Source organism: Poecilia reticulata, chromosome 1 (genome assembly GCF_904066995.2).
Source record: "Poecilia reticulata chromosome 1, P_reticulata-male-v2, whole genome shotgun sequence".
Classification (NCBI taxonomy): domain Eukaryota; kingdom Metazoa; phylum Chordata; class Actinopteri; order Cyprinodontiformes; family Poeciliidae; genus Poecilia; species Poecilia reticulata.
Window position 1 is genome coordinate 34,143,989 of NC_088830.1, and position 14,826 is coordinate 34,158,814.

Sequence of the window (14,826 nt, forward strand, 5' to 3'; positions counted from 1 at the left end):
AGTTAATAAAAATGATGTTTTAACTGTTGCTAACACTTTTCTACTCGATGTGCTGAAGAGTGTAACTCACCTCAGGAACCAGCAGCACATAACCAGCCACACAGAGAGGGGGCGCTGTTTCCCCATTGCACTGATACATCGATGTTACGTCACATCCTGCTTATTCAGCAGATTTCTTATAAATCCGTCATTCCTGCACAAGTTTCATTTTGTGTTTTATTTCTCATAAGTTTACGGTAAATTTTATTTAATTAAGCTGATTTATAAGAAACGTAACATCGACGTGCGCATTAATGGTCAGAACACCGGCGTCTCGGGACGCCCCCTGGTGGCCGGTCTGGACATGGCAGCATCATGTCTGACCCTGCTGATTGGTTCCTGAACAGCCAATCATCATTTAGCTACAGAGAAAGCTGCATAAGACACATTTATTGCTGCTGCTGCTGATCTCACTTTGGCAAAGTAAAATGAATTAAATGTAAACTTGTAACTAAATGGTTTAAATTCTGCTGAATGAACCGACCAGAAGGTTCTGGAGGGACGAAGCTGATCCTCAGACAGTCGGGACTGGTTGAACTGAACACCCGGCTGGTCGATTCCCCTCATGGTAAAACATAAATCATACAGAATCATGACGTTTTCATGCAGAAACTGTTTCTGCTTCACGTGTTTCAACAGGAACATTGTGTTTGTGAAAATGTGAAGTTTGAAACGGCGTGATGAGGATTCAGCCTCTGATTACACTGTAAAACTGAAAACCTGAAAAAACTTCAATCATGATTTAAAAACATCAGACATAAAAAATCTGAGTCGTTTAATAACAGCTGAACGACGGATTTGTTTAAAAGTTTGATGGTTTTTAGGTTGAACAGTCAGAGAGCAAAACGTTTCTGAATGTGGAGGAATTTATTTATGATAGTTGAACAAATAGCCTCTCCAGCCAACGTTCTGAGGAGAGGCAGGGTCACCTGGACAGGTGACCAGTCTGTCGCACAGGACACACACACACACACACACACACACACACACACACACACACACACAGAGAACTCAGACAGACCAGTTAACCTGACAGTCATGTTTCTGGACTGTGGGATGAAACTGGAGAACCTGGAGAAAACCCACCATGCAGGGAGAACATGGAGACTCCATGCAGAAAGACCGGGAATCGAACCCAGAACCTTCTTATTGCAAGGCAGCAGCTCTACCCACTGCTCCACTGTGCAGCCAATATGAATTATAGATCACTGGAAATCGATCACCGTAAATGAAGCTGAAGAGAAATAATCTGAGTTATGATGAAAACTTGATCCAAACATTTAAAACCTGAAATGATTCAAAACTTTATGGCCTTAAATAACTGAAACGATATGAAGCTCCGAATATGATCAAATAAGATAAAAAGTTCGGAAATGACATCATCAGCGTTGAGCCAGGGCTGGCCCTGCTCTTATTGTGAAAGGTGCGACCGGAAGCCGCTGGTCCCTGTCAGCATCCTCTCCTCCAGCAGCCGGAGCCGCATCCCGGGAACATGGACGACGTCCCGCCGATCATCACCATCCAGGTCGCGCTCTGGATCCAGCCGAACGACGGACCCGTCTTCTTCAAGGTGGACGGAACCCGCTTCGGCCAGAGCCGGACCATCAAGCTGCTGACGGGATCCAAGTACCGGGTCGAGGTGGCGGTGAAGCCCGGAGCCCTGGAGGCCACGTAAGGTCCCTGCGCTGCGGCGGGGTGGGAGGTCAGAGGTCATCAGGAGAGGAGGTAAGAGGAGAGACCCGCGGGGTCTGCGGCCTCCTCTTCCTCCTCTTCCTCCTGCAGGCCGCAGCATCGGACACCCGCTGAATAAATGATGCGGGATCAGGTTGGATGTTTGCGGTTCGTTAAGCTCCTCAGAGAAATCAGACAATATTCCGGATAATTATTGGTAATAATTAGGTGATTCAGGTTCACCTGTGGATCACACCTGGAGACACGTGACTCCTTACAGCCACAGATAAAATAAGGAGAAATGTGTTTATGAATAATATTGTTTGACGTCATAATGCTGCGTCACAGCAGGAGCTGCGAACACAAACATCCATTTATAACAAAAAGAAAATTATATATAATTTCCTTTTTTCTTTTTCTCTCTTCAGTATTTCAGCACAAAACAAAAATAAATTACATATAAATATCTTTTTTTATTTGAGTGGCTCAAAAAGTAAAGAAAACATGTCTAATTTATTTTTTCTTCTTTATTTCTTGGTGTAACTTCAGAAAAACATAAATGAAAATAATTTCTTAGGGTGTGAAAACTAAAAAACGTATTTAGGATGTTACAAAGGGAGGAAGAACAAATAGGAGTTATAGGTGTAATTATTTTAGAATTTATTTATTGATTAGGTTTTTGTCTTGATTCTCACGACAGTCTTTGTATGGGGGGCATATTTCCAGGTGGGGCCGCGGCCCCCCAGGCCCCCCGGGCCCCCAGGCCCCCCGGGCCCCCAGTCCAGGCCGGACCGTGAGTCCGACCCCTGAGGTCATGTGACCTTCCTCTTCCTCCTCTTCCTTGCAGCAACATGAACATCGGAGGAATCGTGTTTCCTCTGGAGCAGCAGTCCAGAGACGAGGAGTCGGTGGTTTACCACGGGCGCTACGACACCGAGGGCGTCCCACACACCAAGAGCGGAGACCGCCAGCCCATCCAAGTCAGCATAGAGGTGAGGTCGTGACCCCAAGGAGGCACTGAGGATTCTGGTGCTGGTTCTGGTTCTGATGCTGGTTCTGTCTCTGGTTCTGATGCTGGTTCTGTCTCTGATGCTGGTTCTGGTTCTGTCTCTGGTTCTGTCTCTGGTTCTGATGCTGGTTCTGTCTCTGATGCTGGTTCTGGTTCTGTCTCTGGTTCTGTCTCTGGTTCTGTCTCTGGTTCTGGTTCTGATGCTGGTTCTGTCTCTGGTTCTGATGCTGGTTCTGGTTCTGGTTCTGTCTCTGGTTCTGATGCTGGTTCTGGTTCTGGTTCTGTCTCTGGTTCTGATGCTGGTTCTGTCTCTGGTTCTGGTTCTGTCTCTGTCTCTGGTTCTGGTTCTGTCTCTGTCTCTGTCTCTGGTTCTGATTCTGGTTCTGTCTCTGGTTCTGGTTCTGGTTCTGATGCTGGTTCTGTCTCTGGTTCTGATGCTGGTTCTGTCTCTGATGCTGGTTCTGGTTCTGTCTCTGGTTCTGTCTCTGGTTCTGGTTCTGATGCTGGTTCTGTCTCTGGTTCTGATGCTGGTTCTGTCTCTGTCTCTGGTTCTGGTTCTGTCTCTGTCTCTGTCTCTGGTTCTGATTCTGGTTCTGTCTCTGGTTCTGGTTCTGGTTCTGATGCTGGTTCTGTCTCTGGTTCTGATGCTGGTTCTGTCTCTGATGCTGGTTCTGGTTCTGTCTCTGGTTCTGTCTCTGGTTCTGATGCTGGTTCTGGTTCTGTCTCTGGTTCTGTCTCTGGTTCTGGTTCTGATGCTGGTTCTGTCTCTGATGCTGGTTCTGGTTCTGTCTCTGGTTCTGTCTCTGGTTCTGATGCTGGTTCTGGTTCTGTCTCTGGTTCTGTCTCTGGTTCTGATGCTGGTTCTGTCTCTGGTTCTGGTTCTGGTTCTGTCTCTGGTTCTGGTTCTGTCTCTGGTTCTGATGCTGGTTCTGGTTCTGTCTCTGGTTCTGTCTCTGGTTCTGATGCTGGTTCTGATGCTGGTTCTGTCTCTGGTTCTGGTTCTGGTTCTGTCTCTGGTTCTGATGCTGGTTCTGGTTCTGTCTCTGGTTCTGTCTCTGGTTCTGATGCTGGTTCTGTCTCTGGTTCTGATGCTGGTTCTGTCTCTGGTTCTGGTTCTGTCTCTGTCTCTGGTTCTGGTTCTGATTCTGGTTCTGTCTCTGGTTCTGATGCTGGTTCTGGTTCTGTCTCTGGTTCTGATGCTGGTTCTGGTTCTGTCTCTGGTTCTGATGCTGGTTCTGTCTCTGGTTCTGGTTCTGGTTCTGTCTCTGATTCTGATGCTGGTTCTGGTTCTGGTTCTGATGCTGGTTCTGGTTCTGATGCTGGTTCTGTCTCTGGTTCTGGTTCTGGTTCTGGTTCTGTCTCTGATTCTGATGCTGGTTCTGGTTCTGGTTCTGATGCTGGTTCTGGTTCTGATGCTGGTTCTGTCTCTGGTTCTGGTTCTGTCTCTGTCTCTGGTTCTGGTTCTGATTCTGGTTCTGTCTCTGGTTCTGGTTCTGTCTCTGGTTCTGTCTCTGGTTCTGTCTCTGGTTCTGATGCTGGTTCTGGTTCTGTCTCTGGTTCTGGTTCTGTCTCTGGTTCTGGTTCTGGTTCTGTCTCTGATTCTGATGCTGGTTCTGGTTCTGGTTCTGATGCTGGTTCTGGTTCTGATGCTGGTTCTGTCTCTGGTTCTGGTTCTGTCTCTGTCTCTGGTTCTGGTTCTGATTCTGGTTCTGTCTCTGTCTCTGGTTCTGTCTCTGGTTCTGTCTCTGGTTCTGTCTCTGGTTCTGATGCTGGTTCTGGTTCTGTCTCTGGTTCTGGTTCTGTCTCTGATTCTGATGCTGGTTCTGGTTCTGGTTCTGATGCTGGTTCTGTCTCTGGTTCTGGTTCTGTCTCTGTCTCTGGTTCTGGTTCTGATTCTGGTTCTGTCTCTGGTTCTGGTTCTGTCTCTGGTTCTGTCTCTGGTTCTGATGCTGGTTCTGGTTCTGTCTCTGGTTCTGGTTCTGATGCTGGTTCTGGTTCTGTCTCTGCAGTTCAACAAGGCCGGGTCGTTCGAGACGGTCTGGCAGGTCAAGTTCTACAACTACTACAAGCGGGAGCACTGCCAGTTCGGCAACAAGTTCAGCAACATCCAGTACGAGTGCAAACCCAACGAGACCCGGACCCTGATGTGGATCAACAAGGAGGCCTTCAACTGAGCCGGACCAGAACCGCTCCCCGATCCTCTGCCCCGCCAGAACCAGGCTGGTCTTCGGCTGAACACAACCGGTTCTGACCCAGTCTGAACCGGAGCAGAACCGGTCTGCATCTGTTCACTGAAGACCAGAATGAAGAACGGTTCTGTTTAAAGGTTCTGATCCGGTCCTTCGTGGTCTACTTCAATGCAGCCAAATTAAACTGGTCAAACTGGTCCGGTTCTCCTGATCCGGTCCATCCCGGCCCCACCAGAACCACCGGGACGTTTGAGCCGGATTGGGCTCATATTGGATTTTTCTGGCTGCTTGGAAGGAAAACCCGGGCCGGACCAGAACTTCGGACCAGGATCGGATCTGTTTGCGTGTTCTGATTGTTTTCTGTCTATTTTTGTTTCATTGAAAAACTGAGTTCAGTCACAGAATCATGAAACGCGACGAGCTTTCACAGCGACTCTCGGACTTGTCTGGGACTACTTTCAGCAGCGGATGAATCCATCAATCTGCCTGCTGCTGTGAGGAGGACTTCTTCTTCTGTGGTTTTCTCCTCATACGGTGCTTCTCTGCTGCAGCCGCTGATCTCAGATTCATTTTGCCAAATCTAATGTGTTGCTTCTTGTTTTGTATTCAGTCGTAGCGTAGCTGTGAATAAAGCCGTGTTCTGGAGTTCCTGTGGGCCTCATCACTTACCGAACCGGTTCTGGTCCGGTCCGGTCCAGATCAGAACTGACGGATCAGACAGGAAGTCAGAACCAGTCAGCTCCTCTTTATGTTGATAAAAACTCATTTACTTTAGAGTCAAAGCTCAGCTCATTGGAACGGGTCAGTACCAGAACCAGACCCAACTGTGACCATGCCCCTTTATTTTAAGGATTATTTAGTTAAAAAACAAACAGAACATGAACATTTTCATACGCTATCAACGTGTTAACATGTTGTTGATATGTTGTTAACACGCTAACAATGTGTAAACATCTTGTTGTTTACCTGTTAAAAGTCCAGTATTTTTGGTCTGGATGGCCTTCCATACACTCCAAACAGCAGCAACGGAAAACAACAGCAGAGGGAGATGAGATGGAAACACCGTCACCATGTAGAGGTTTGCTGTGGACCCAAAGTTCTGACCTCACTTCGTCAGATTTAAAGGAACATGTTGAGTCTATCAGGGTCGCAACTACATAATACTCAGGTGGAGATAACCCCGCCCCCACAGGAAGGTACGTCACAGTGAAGGAGCGTAGAAACACACGCTCTCTCTCTCGCTCTACGCCCTCTGGTGCTTCATGGCTGCTTATCCACTTTTTGCCCCACTGAGTCCAGAGCTACGGTTCCCCACAGGAGCGACCGCTGGTCAGCGTTGGAGCCACTTCTGAGCACAACATGCATATTTTCAAAATAATTCACTGAAGGCCGATAATTTTTTCTAGAAGTGAATAAATGTACGTCTGTTTTTATAACTATCTGCTTTCAGTGCTGCCACCAACTGTTCTGGAGGGGAACTGCTGGTTCTGAAGGCGGCTCTGAATTTGAGTCTCCATCCTGGCCAATCCCCTCCGGCTCTCCAGGATGAGTCCAGGTTATTAATAAATACTATGGATGGCCACAGAGATGTTAATATTTGTTGTCAGACTTCATTGTTGCAGATTAAGATTCCAGGGAATCACAGGAAGGGAATCTGGAGTTTTAATCTGAATCTTTATGGAGTGGTGAGTTCTGCTATGATTCATCAGGATAATCTGCTTTATGCTGATCAGCTGGCGATTAGCGTCACATGACGCGGTGCTGGTTCAGACCAGACCCGGCAGGACCGACATGGAGAGCGGCCAGAAGAACACAGGTGAGTCTGCAGGAAACAGGGGAGGCAGCCAATCAGAGAGCAGCAGGAAACCGATTTCAGAGGAGGGGGGGGAGATCAGGAGGCTGGGGAAGAGGTTCCGGAAACTGGACTTGGATGGATCCGGATCCCTAAGCGTGGACGATTTCATGTCTCTGCCAGAACTCCAGCAGAACCCGCTGGTCCGGAGAGTCATCGACATCTTCGACACGGACGGGAACGGGGAGATCGACTTCATCGGTACGAACAGTTCAGTCATTATGAACAGTTCAGTCAGGTATGAACAGTTCAGTCAGGTATGAACAGTTCAGTCAGGTACGAACAGTTCAGTCATTATGAACTGTTCAGTCAGGTATGAACAGTTCAGTCAGGTATGAACAGTTCAGTCATTATGAACAGTTCAGTCAGGTATGAACAGTTCAGTCAGGTATGAACAGTTCAGTCAGGTACGAACAGTTCAGTCATTATGAACTGTTCAGTCAGGTATGAACAGTTCAGTCAGGTACGAACAGTTCAGTCATTATGAACTGTTCAGTCAGGTATGAACAGTTCAGTCATTATGAACTGTTCAGTCAGGTATGAACAGTTCAGTCAGGTATGAACAGTTCAGTCAGTATGAACAGTTCAGTCAGGTATGAACAGTTCAGTCAGGTATGAACAGTTCAGTCAGGTATGAACAGTTCAGTCAGTATGAACAGTTCAGTCAGGTATGAACAGTTCAGTCAGGTATGAACAGTTCAGTCAGTATGAACAGTTCAGTCAGTATGAACAGTTCAGTCAGTATGAACAGTTCAGTCAGGTATGAACAGTTCAGTCAGGTATGAACAGTTCAGTCAGTTATGAACAGTTCAGTCAGTATGAACTTTGTCTCCATCATGATGTTTTAATTTAAATCTGAATTTATTTTCTGCTGTGAACAGATCAGAGGTTTTAAATGTGGATTTGGAATATAATTTCCAAATCCACATTTAGTCCAGTTCAGAGGGACGAGGGTCAGATTTAGTTCAGTCCGGCTCGGAACGTCAACATGAACAGCTTTTAATAATTCTTTATGCAAATCATTTTTCTAATGGCGGAAATATTTAATAAATGTTGAGTTCTGATGCCAGCCGGTCCGGTTCAGGTTCCTGACTTTCAGATGGGGGGTCAAAGGTCGTCTGGCGGTTCTGGATCTGAGTAGGAAATGTTCAGACTTTAGAGATTTGCACTGATTATTGATCAATTATCTGTGGCTGAACCTGCTGTGCTCCGGTGATCAGGTCCGGTTCTGGTTCCGGCCCATCGGTCACAGCAGATTGATTATAGATCAGGAGCGTGTTTGACCCCGTTTTGACCCCGCTGCCCTCTGCCCCTCAGAGTTCATCCGAGGAGTGTCTCAGTTCAGCGTCAGAGGGAACCAGCAGCAGAAGCTCCACTGTGAGTCCAGATCCATCTCTGCTCCGGTCCGGTCCGGTTCTGTCTGACCCGCTCTGCTTGTGTCCGGGTCCAGTTGCCTTCCGGGTCTACGACGTGGATAAGGACGGCTTCATCTCCAACGGCGAGCTGTTCCAGGTGCTGAAGGCCATGGTGGGCTCCAACCTGCAGGACGCCGCGCTGCAGCAGGTCGTCGATAAAACCATCCTCGGCGCCGACCGCGACGGAGACGGACGGATCTCCTTCCACGAGTTCTGCACGGTGAGCGGGTCCGCTCCAGAACCAGCCGCTTCTGCAGAACCGACTGTCCTCTGACCTCACTTCCTGTTCCTCTGCAGATTGTGGGTGAGCTGGACTTCACCAAGAAGATGGTGGTGGACGTCTGATTGGGCCAGAGCCGTCAGCAGAACCGGGTCAGACGGGAGGTTCTGGATCTGGTGGCGTCTCATCGGCATGGACACCACTGGTCCAGAAGGTTCTGGTCCTCAAAAAACCCATCAAACCTGAAATAAACCTTCTAAATGATCTTACTTTGACTAGACTTCGGATGTTGTTCATTGATTGGTGAAGGTCTCCTGTGATTGGCTGATGAGCGCCACAGCTAAATTATGAATATAACTAATGTTTACATCTGAATATTAATCGCGTGGAGAAACTTTAACTTGTGATTTTAAATGTATTTAATGGAAAAACACAAACTGCTCATTTATAATAGAAATGGTGAAAATATTTTCACCATTTTATGAACTTATTTCAGTAACAAAGCTAAATACGGTTAGCTGAAAGCTAAATACGGTTAGCTGTTTAGCTCTTAGCTTTCCAACTAAATATGTTGATGCGATTTTAATATTTGGTAACTTAAATATTAGTTAGCGACTTGTCAACTAGTGTGACATTTATACATGATTCAGCAGTTTGTTTTCTCTAAAGCTGCTAAATAACCCAAATTACTGCCGTCAGTTTGTGACTTTGTCTTCAGGCTGGAGACAGGAAGCTGCAGGAACTCATCACTTCCTGTCACCTGGAGGTGAGTCATCAGGTCACTGCAGCTCAGGTGAAGTCCGATTTAAAAAGGTGCAAATCAGTGACGGTAACTGAGGGGAGGAGGCTGCCGAGGCCTTAAAGGGACAGTACAACAGGAAAGACATCCAGAACGCGTCCATTAGCGCCTGCTGCTCAGCGAGCCTCGGCAGCTCCTGATGACGTCACAGAGCGCAGAAATCATCAGCTTTAGGGATAAAACATAAATGCTGAGGATGAAATAAACTTCCTGAAACTTGGAAAACATTTAAGGAATTTCCATAATGTCCATTTCAGAACCGAAACAAACAGAACCGACAGAAAGTCCTGCTGCGGCTTGTCCTGCGGTTCCTGAACGCATCATCGCCGTTTTAATAAACTGGTTCTGGGTCAGTCTGGGTCAGCCGGTTCCGGTCGGGGCCAGCCGCCGCCGCCGCCGCCTCTCCAGCGCCTGCTGCTTCTTTAGCTCTATTTCAGCGGCCGAACATTTTCCTGCAGCGACAGGAAATGACATCATCAACTCCACACGTGATGAAACAGCAGAACCTGATTGGCTGTTTCCATGGTAACAGCAGGTTGGGCTGGTAAGATGATGACCTCACCTTTCCCCGTTGCCATGGTTACCAGGTCCCCGGGCCTCCTGAAGGTGAAGTGCTGGGCGTCTTTTTGTCGCGGCGCTGCAGACGGTTCTGACCCGGTTCGGTTCCTGAACACGACAGCAGGCGGAGGCAGCTGGAAGCCGATTGGCTGCTTCACCGAAGCGGCGGCCAATGAGCATCCAGCTGGTCCGGTCAGGTCCGGTCGGATCCGGTTCTCCAGGTCTTCACATATCTCACACAGCAGGTCGTCAGCCGGGCCGTCCCAGACTGGTTCCGACCGGAACAGAGAGTCCAGATCGCCAAGGACGTCCAGCCCGACAGAACCGGGCTGTATGTCAGAAACGGGCCAGCTCGTTGGGTTGCTCCAGAACCACTGGGATTCTGGTTCCAAGCTGCACATCTGACCCGGTTCTGGAGCTCTGGAGACGGAACAGAACCGGTTCTGTTCTGGTCTCGTTTGGGCCCACTTTCCGGAACCAGAACTCCAGTCAGGGTTCCAGGCTGGGCCCAGGTTCTCTTTCTCAGTTCTGGTTCCGACTGACGGAGCGACCCAACTCTGACCAGAACCAGCCGGGTTCTGGGTGGAGCAGAGCTTCGGAACCAGGAAGTGGTCCGGGTTCTGGGTCATCTCCAGAACCAGCAAGTCGTTAAGCAGGTCGTCGTTCTCCCAGTCGTCCTCTAACTGGTTCTGAACCGAACCGGGTCCGCTGCGCGTCCCGGAGCCGGCTGGACCAGAACCACACAGGGACGCTGAACTGGGTCGGTTCTGAGTTGGACCTCGACTCAGGGTTCTGCTCAGTGTCTGGGTCGGACCATCAAACAGGAAGTCCAGGTCGTCCTGCAGGAAGTCTGGGTCCGGCTGTGGTTCCAGTCCAAAAGAACCCAGGCCCTGACCTTCCTCGGTCAGAACCTCCTCCAGGTTCTGGTTCTGGAACAGGTTCTGGTCCAGCTGCCTGGCGAGTCGCAGCAGATTCTCCACTCCGGTCGCTCTGCAGGAAACAGAACCAAAGTTCAATTCTGGTTCTGAAGCGGTTCCATCCTGCCACGCCGACCAGAACCGGGCCACTTGGTTCTGGATCTCAGCTTCTGCCAGAACTAATCTTCAGAATTCCTCTGCTCAGAGCCGGGCTTCCAGAACCGGTCCATCAGCACCCACCTGGGAGAGCGCCTCTTGGCCCGCGGGCCCTGTGGGTCCGGGGTGCAGGAAATGGCGGCGCTGTCTCCGATCCACTGCTGCAGCGCCGGTTCTGTGACCCGCGGCCGGCCGTGCTGCAGACACAATCAGAACATTGGGTGGGTTCTGGTCCGGCCCGATTTCACCGGACCCAACCAGACGCTGCTGACCTTTGGAGCGATTCTGCTGACGATCTCTGAGATGTTCACGGCGCCTCCAGCGGCGGCCTTTTTTCCTCTTGTTCCTGAACGCAACACAACGCAACTTCACGGAACCGGAGCAGGAAGTGGAGAATCGGGAGGTTCTCCCAGAACTTTACCGGTTCGGCGGGGCGACGGGGACGCGGCGTCCCAGACGATGTCCTGCTGGAGATCCGGGTCGTTGTGCGGGGAGTCCGGGCCCGGAACCGGAACCGAACTGGGTTTAGTTCTGGAGATTCTGGTGGGAGTCTTGAATTCTATGAAGATGAAACTGTTAGAATCTGGTCCAGAACATTTTCACGAACAGAACCAGAAGTGAGCAGAACTCTGATAGAGGATCAAACATCCCGATTACAGTTTTCAGATTTCACCTACATGTTTTCATTAAACTGAACCGAACCGAACCGAACCGAACCTGGGTTCTGACAGCCAAACTGAAACATTTCGAAATATTTAAATCGGATTTGACAAATCAGAAATATGTTCGGTGCCGAATAAAAGTCTGAACAGAACTCTTTGTAAAATCGTTGTTTCTAGATCGGAACCGGCTCAACTGCAGATAAATCTGGACAAAACCTAAAACTAACTGATTTCTGAATGGAATCAGGCGGACAGCCTGAACCGGGACCCGAACAGAACCTGTCGGTTCAGACCTGGTTCTCTTCGGTTCCGGGTGGATTCCAGGACCGCCGCCGCTCCCGTCTGGCTCTGTCTGAAGCTGCGGCTCAGCCGGTTCCTCCTAGGAGGTCCGGCCGCCGCCAGCGGCTCCTCTGCAGCCGGAAGCTCCAGCCGCCTTCGGCCACCGTTCATGGCGGACTGCGGATAAAACTCAAACTGACATCAGTTCAAAATTATTTGGAGAATTTGAACATCGCGCCATGTTGTCTCTTTCCCAGAGTTCCTTTCGGCAGTGCGTTCAAGAGCATAGACATAATATAAGAGTAGACCCTATTGGCTGCTCCGGAGCAGGAAATACGGCGGCCATCTTGGAGAGGTCGTCCCTCCTACTTTGCTCAACCAAAACAGCAGAAGATGCCTCAGCACTGAGGATATTGTTGTTCTGATCGATGGACTATTGATGTGAGGCTCCACAGACAACATTTCACAAGTAAGATGGACATATTGTGTATATATTGTGATTATAATATTACTTTACTGCATTTATGTCCACCAGCGAGATACCAGCTAATATTAGCTACAGTGTTTGGTGTAATACGGGTTCAGCCGCTATGAAGGATAACTGAGATTCTGTAAATCTAAAATAATGAATTATTCTCTAACATTGACTTAGATTATCTGACACAAGAGCCTATATTAGAAATGAAACAATGTAACACATATTATAAACCTTATATTATGTGTTATAACATTCACCAGCAAAGTTTACACAGGTGGTAAAGACTATTATTTGTATGTAATTCTTTCACTAGTAAGATACATCCCAAATCTTCCGTTTTTATTTTGAAGGTTTCATAAAGACACGATGTGAGGAAGAAGAGGGAGAATCTATAAAGAGAGACGGATTCACTGATGAATCTCACATCGGAGTTTGGACTCAATCTCAGCTGCTGAGTCTCTGAAGATAGAACTCATCGGCTGGAAAACATAGATATATATAAACATGTATCCGATCCGATATATATTATTCAGTATTAATCATTATTTGTGTTTGTATAGTTATATAAATATATATTGATCTTACTAAATGTATTAAATAAATTATGAACGGCTGTGTGCTTTGTAATCTGCTCATCATACATCGATATCAGAATATTCCATTCCTATTCTATTCTTATAATCATATTTAAATATGCTGAACTATGTATTAAAAACATACTTAAATAATACAATTGTATATAAATGTAGCTTTGATAGATGATTGAATATGGTTTCCAGTAAGAAAAAAGCGTGTTATGATCGATTAAATGCGCTGATACGTCATTGTGCTGCTAAACACATAAACTGAGTGGAGTGGTGGACCGCTCCAAGATGGCCGCCCGCTCCAAGATGGCCGCCCTAAATCTTGTCAGCGACAATAGGCGAGAGCAATATTAATGACGTAAGCCAAAAAAGGCAGCTGAAGTTCTCCTTGAACATGTCAGGAAAGACTTTCCTGTAATATTTTGCTTTCTAGTTTTACTCTGGCTGGTTTAGTTCAGTCTTCATACCTGAGTCAGGTAACCCTGAGTCAGTTACCTGAGTCAGGTAACCCGAGGCTCAGGACTGCATGTCGTGTAATTTAGGGACATCAGAAAAATATTTGTCTCCAGCAGGTGAACAATGTAACGCCAGTCTTTTCTGTCATCTGATGTTGATATAATCTGGTCAAAAATTTTAGTAAAGTAATTTAATCTGGGCAAAATGTTGACAAAAAAAAAATAAATTACATTCTGACCAAACATCCGGACTTCATCATGGTTTCATCACAATAATATTCTGACATTTTGTCCTGGATTTAGTTAATTTACCATAAATTCCGGACTACAGACCACACCGATTATAAGACGCACACTCTAATTTTAGAAAGAAAATTAATTTTGTACCTGTATGAGCCGCACCGAACTTTGAGCCGCAGAAATCCGCTCCAGGTTTTCCACAGCGATGCAGCAGCAGCAGAGGGGGGCGAACAGCAACATCTGAGTCATAACAGGTCAATTAAACATCACATTTATTATGGTTGAAAAAGAAAAGTTGCCAAGTTTAGATTTAACTGAACTGATTACGGTAGTTTCCAAACTGTAACAGTAAAAGTGCTGATTCTTCGTGTTGCTACTAGCATGTGCTAAATGAAAATGGGCGTTTTTGTTTTTTTTTAAATCATCATATACAGCAAACATGGCATCAGCATCAGATGTATACAAATGTAAAGAACCTGAAGAAACCGACCCAGGCTGCTTCCATACATACAGAAGAAACTCAAACAGCCATCATTGGTTTTCCAGCAGTTCCAGATTGTTTATCATATCATCCAGTTCTGCATCTTGATGTTTGTCCAAGAATTTTAGAGATGAGAGGCGGCAGAGCTGCTTGTGAAAAGTGGGGAAAGAAGGTTTGGCTTTAAGAAACTAATGAAAAACTTCAATAATAATTACATTTATTGGATTTATTTTCTCAGGGTCCCATAAATAAATAACGTCTTTGAGAAAATTCAGGCAAGTCAGGAGTTTTAGGGAAAAGCCAGGTGTGCACATCATCACAGAAAGATTTACACACATTCATATAAAGATGGTTCAATATAACCGTCACAAAGTAAACAAGTTTTATCATCGATAGTCTAATGAACTCCTTAGAGGGAAAAACACCTGGAGACATTTTGACTCCTTGGCTTTTGGAGCAACAGGAAGATTGAAATCATTTGTTCTAATTTTCCCTTTGGAAAGATGTGATATAAAATCTGGATTTGATACAAAAGGAAACAAAGAACCAGTAAAACATTCCCTGATTGTTGAGTTCTTTAGTTTATCACCTGTGGTTCTGGGCCCATTAAGTCCAGGTAGATCCGGTTCTGTATTCTGTAAAATCCATTCCGGTTATGTGAGAGGGAATGAGCTTCCAAACGTACAAAACGAAACATTAGATTCCTGTGTTTTTGAAATGTAAAATCTTCAGTAAATAACGACGGGCTGCATTTTGTTGTTGAGAAACGAAGTAAAGTTGTGAAGTAACCGTGAAAGAAGCGGAACGGCTTTTTTCTGTGCT

The 14,826-nt window shown here is 46.9% G+C and overlaps 3 protein-coding genes and 1 long non-coding RNA gene across 8 annotated transcripts; 3 read left to right on the forward strand and 1 right to left on the reverse strand.

Annotated features, from left to right (window-relative positions):
- Window positions 1–1,461: 1,461 nt before the first annotated feature.
- On the forward strand, window positions 1,462–5,553 carry cnrip1a (cannabinoid receptor interacting protein 1a). The gene is made up of 3 exons (XM_008421396.3): window positions 1,462–1,710; window positions 2,558–2,702; window positions 4,729–5,553. Exons 1-3 carry the CDS (start codon window positions 1,532–1,534, stop codon window positions 4,891–4,893), a joined length of 489 nt encoding a protein of 162 aa, XP_008419618.1. The 5' UTR covers window positions 1,462–1,531; the 3' UTR covers window positions 4,894–5,553.
- Window positions 5,554–5,653: 100 nt separating this feature from the next.
- ppp3r1b (protein phosphatase 3 (formerly 2B), regulatory s1ubunit B, alpha isoform, b) lies at window positions 5,654–8,670 on the forward strand. 5 transcript variants are annotated; one of them, XM_081612083.1, is made up of 6 exons: window positions 5,655–6,463; window positions 6,642–6,724; window positions 6,884–6,961; window positions 8,078–8,137; window positions 8,211–8,395; window positions 8,473–8,670. In XM_081612083.1, exons 2-6 carry the CDS (start codon window positions 6,700–6,702, stop codon window positions 8,518–8,520), a joined length of 396 nt encoding a protein of 131 aa, XP_081468209.1. In that variant the 5' UTR covers window positions 5,655–6,463; window positions 6,642–6,699; the 3' UTR covers window positions 8,521–8,670. The 5 variants fall into 5 exon arrangements, with proteins under 5 accessions (XP_081468207.1, XP_081468208.1, XP_081468209.1 ...); XM_081612081.1 differs by having other exon boundaries at window positions 5,654–6,463; window positions 6,642–6,961; XM_081612082.1 differs by having other exon boundaries at window positions 5,654–6,326; window positions 6,642–6,961.
- Window positions 8,671–9,405: 735 nt separating this feature from the next.
- etaa1a (ETAA1 activator of ATR kinase a) lies at window positions 9,406–12,069 on the reverse strand. The gene is made up of 6 exons (XM_008421349.3): window positions 11,781–12,069; window positions 11,247–11,384; window positions 11,098–11,171; window positions 10,910–11,022; window positions 9,757–10,742; window positions 9,406–9,646 (listed from the first exon to the last, which is right to left on the reverse strand). The coding sequence occupies exons 1-6, from the start codon at window positions 11,935–11,937 to the stop codon at window positions 9,555–9,557; spliced, it is 1,560 nt and encodes a 519-aa protein (XP_008419571.1). The 5' UTR covers window positions 11,938–12,069; the 3' UTR covers window positions 9,406–9,554.
- A 59-nt stretch (window positions 12,070–12,128) lies between these two features.
- Window positions 12,129–12,747, forward strand: LOC145553343 (uncharacterized). Its single transcript, XR_014089579.1, has 2 exons — window positions 12,129–12,235; window positions 12,595–12,747. It is a non-coding gene; the product is annotated as an uncharacterized LOC145553343 (long non-coding RNA).
- The last annotated feature ends 2,079 nt before the right edge of the window (window positions 12,748–14,826 follow it).

Excerpts from the sequence above, each read along its gene's own strand:
- ppp3r1b (XM_008421367.3), top strand. The coding sequence starts at position 6,631 with ATGCTGATCAGCTGGCGATTAGCGTCACATGACGCGGTGCTGGTTCAG. Across the intron at positions 6,962-8,077 it reads CGGGGAGATCGACTTCATCG|AGTTCATCCGAGGAGTGTCT; the intron begins GTACGAACAGTT and ends TCTGCCCCTCAG. Across the intron at positions 8,138-8,210 it reads CCAGCAGCAGAAGCTCCACT|TTGCCTTCCGGGTCTACGAC; the intron begins GTGAGTCCAGAT and ends GTCCGGGTCCAG.
- etaa1a (XM_008421349.3), bottom strand. The coding sequence starts at position 11,937 with ATGAACGGTGGCCGAAGGCGGCTGGAGCTTCCGGCTGCAGAGGAGCCG. Across the intron at positions 11,385-11,780 it reads CCGGAACCGAAGAGAACCAG|AATTCAAGACTCCCACCAGA; the intron begins GTCTGAACCGAC and ends TCATCTTCATAG. Across the intron at positions 11,172-11,246 it reads CCCGTCGCCCCGCCGAACCG|GAACAAGAGGAAAAAAGGCC; the intron begins GTAAAGTTCTGG and ends TGTTGCGTTCAG.
- cnrip1a (XM_008421396.3), top strand. The coding sequence starts at position 1,532 with ATGGACGACGTCCCGCCGATCATCACCATCCAGGTCGCGCTCTGGATC. Across the intron at positions 1,711-2,557 it reads CCCGGAGCCCTGGAGGCCAC|CAACATGAACATCGGAGGAA; the intron begins GTAAGGTCCCTG and ends TCTTCCTTGCAG. Across the intron at positions 2,703-4,728 it reads CCATCCAAGTCAGCATAGAG|TTCAACAAGGCCGGGTCGTT; the intron begins GTGAGGTCGTGA and ends CTGTCTCTGCAG.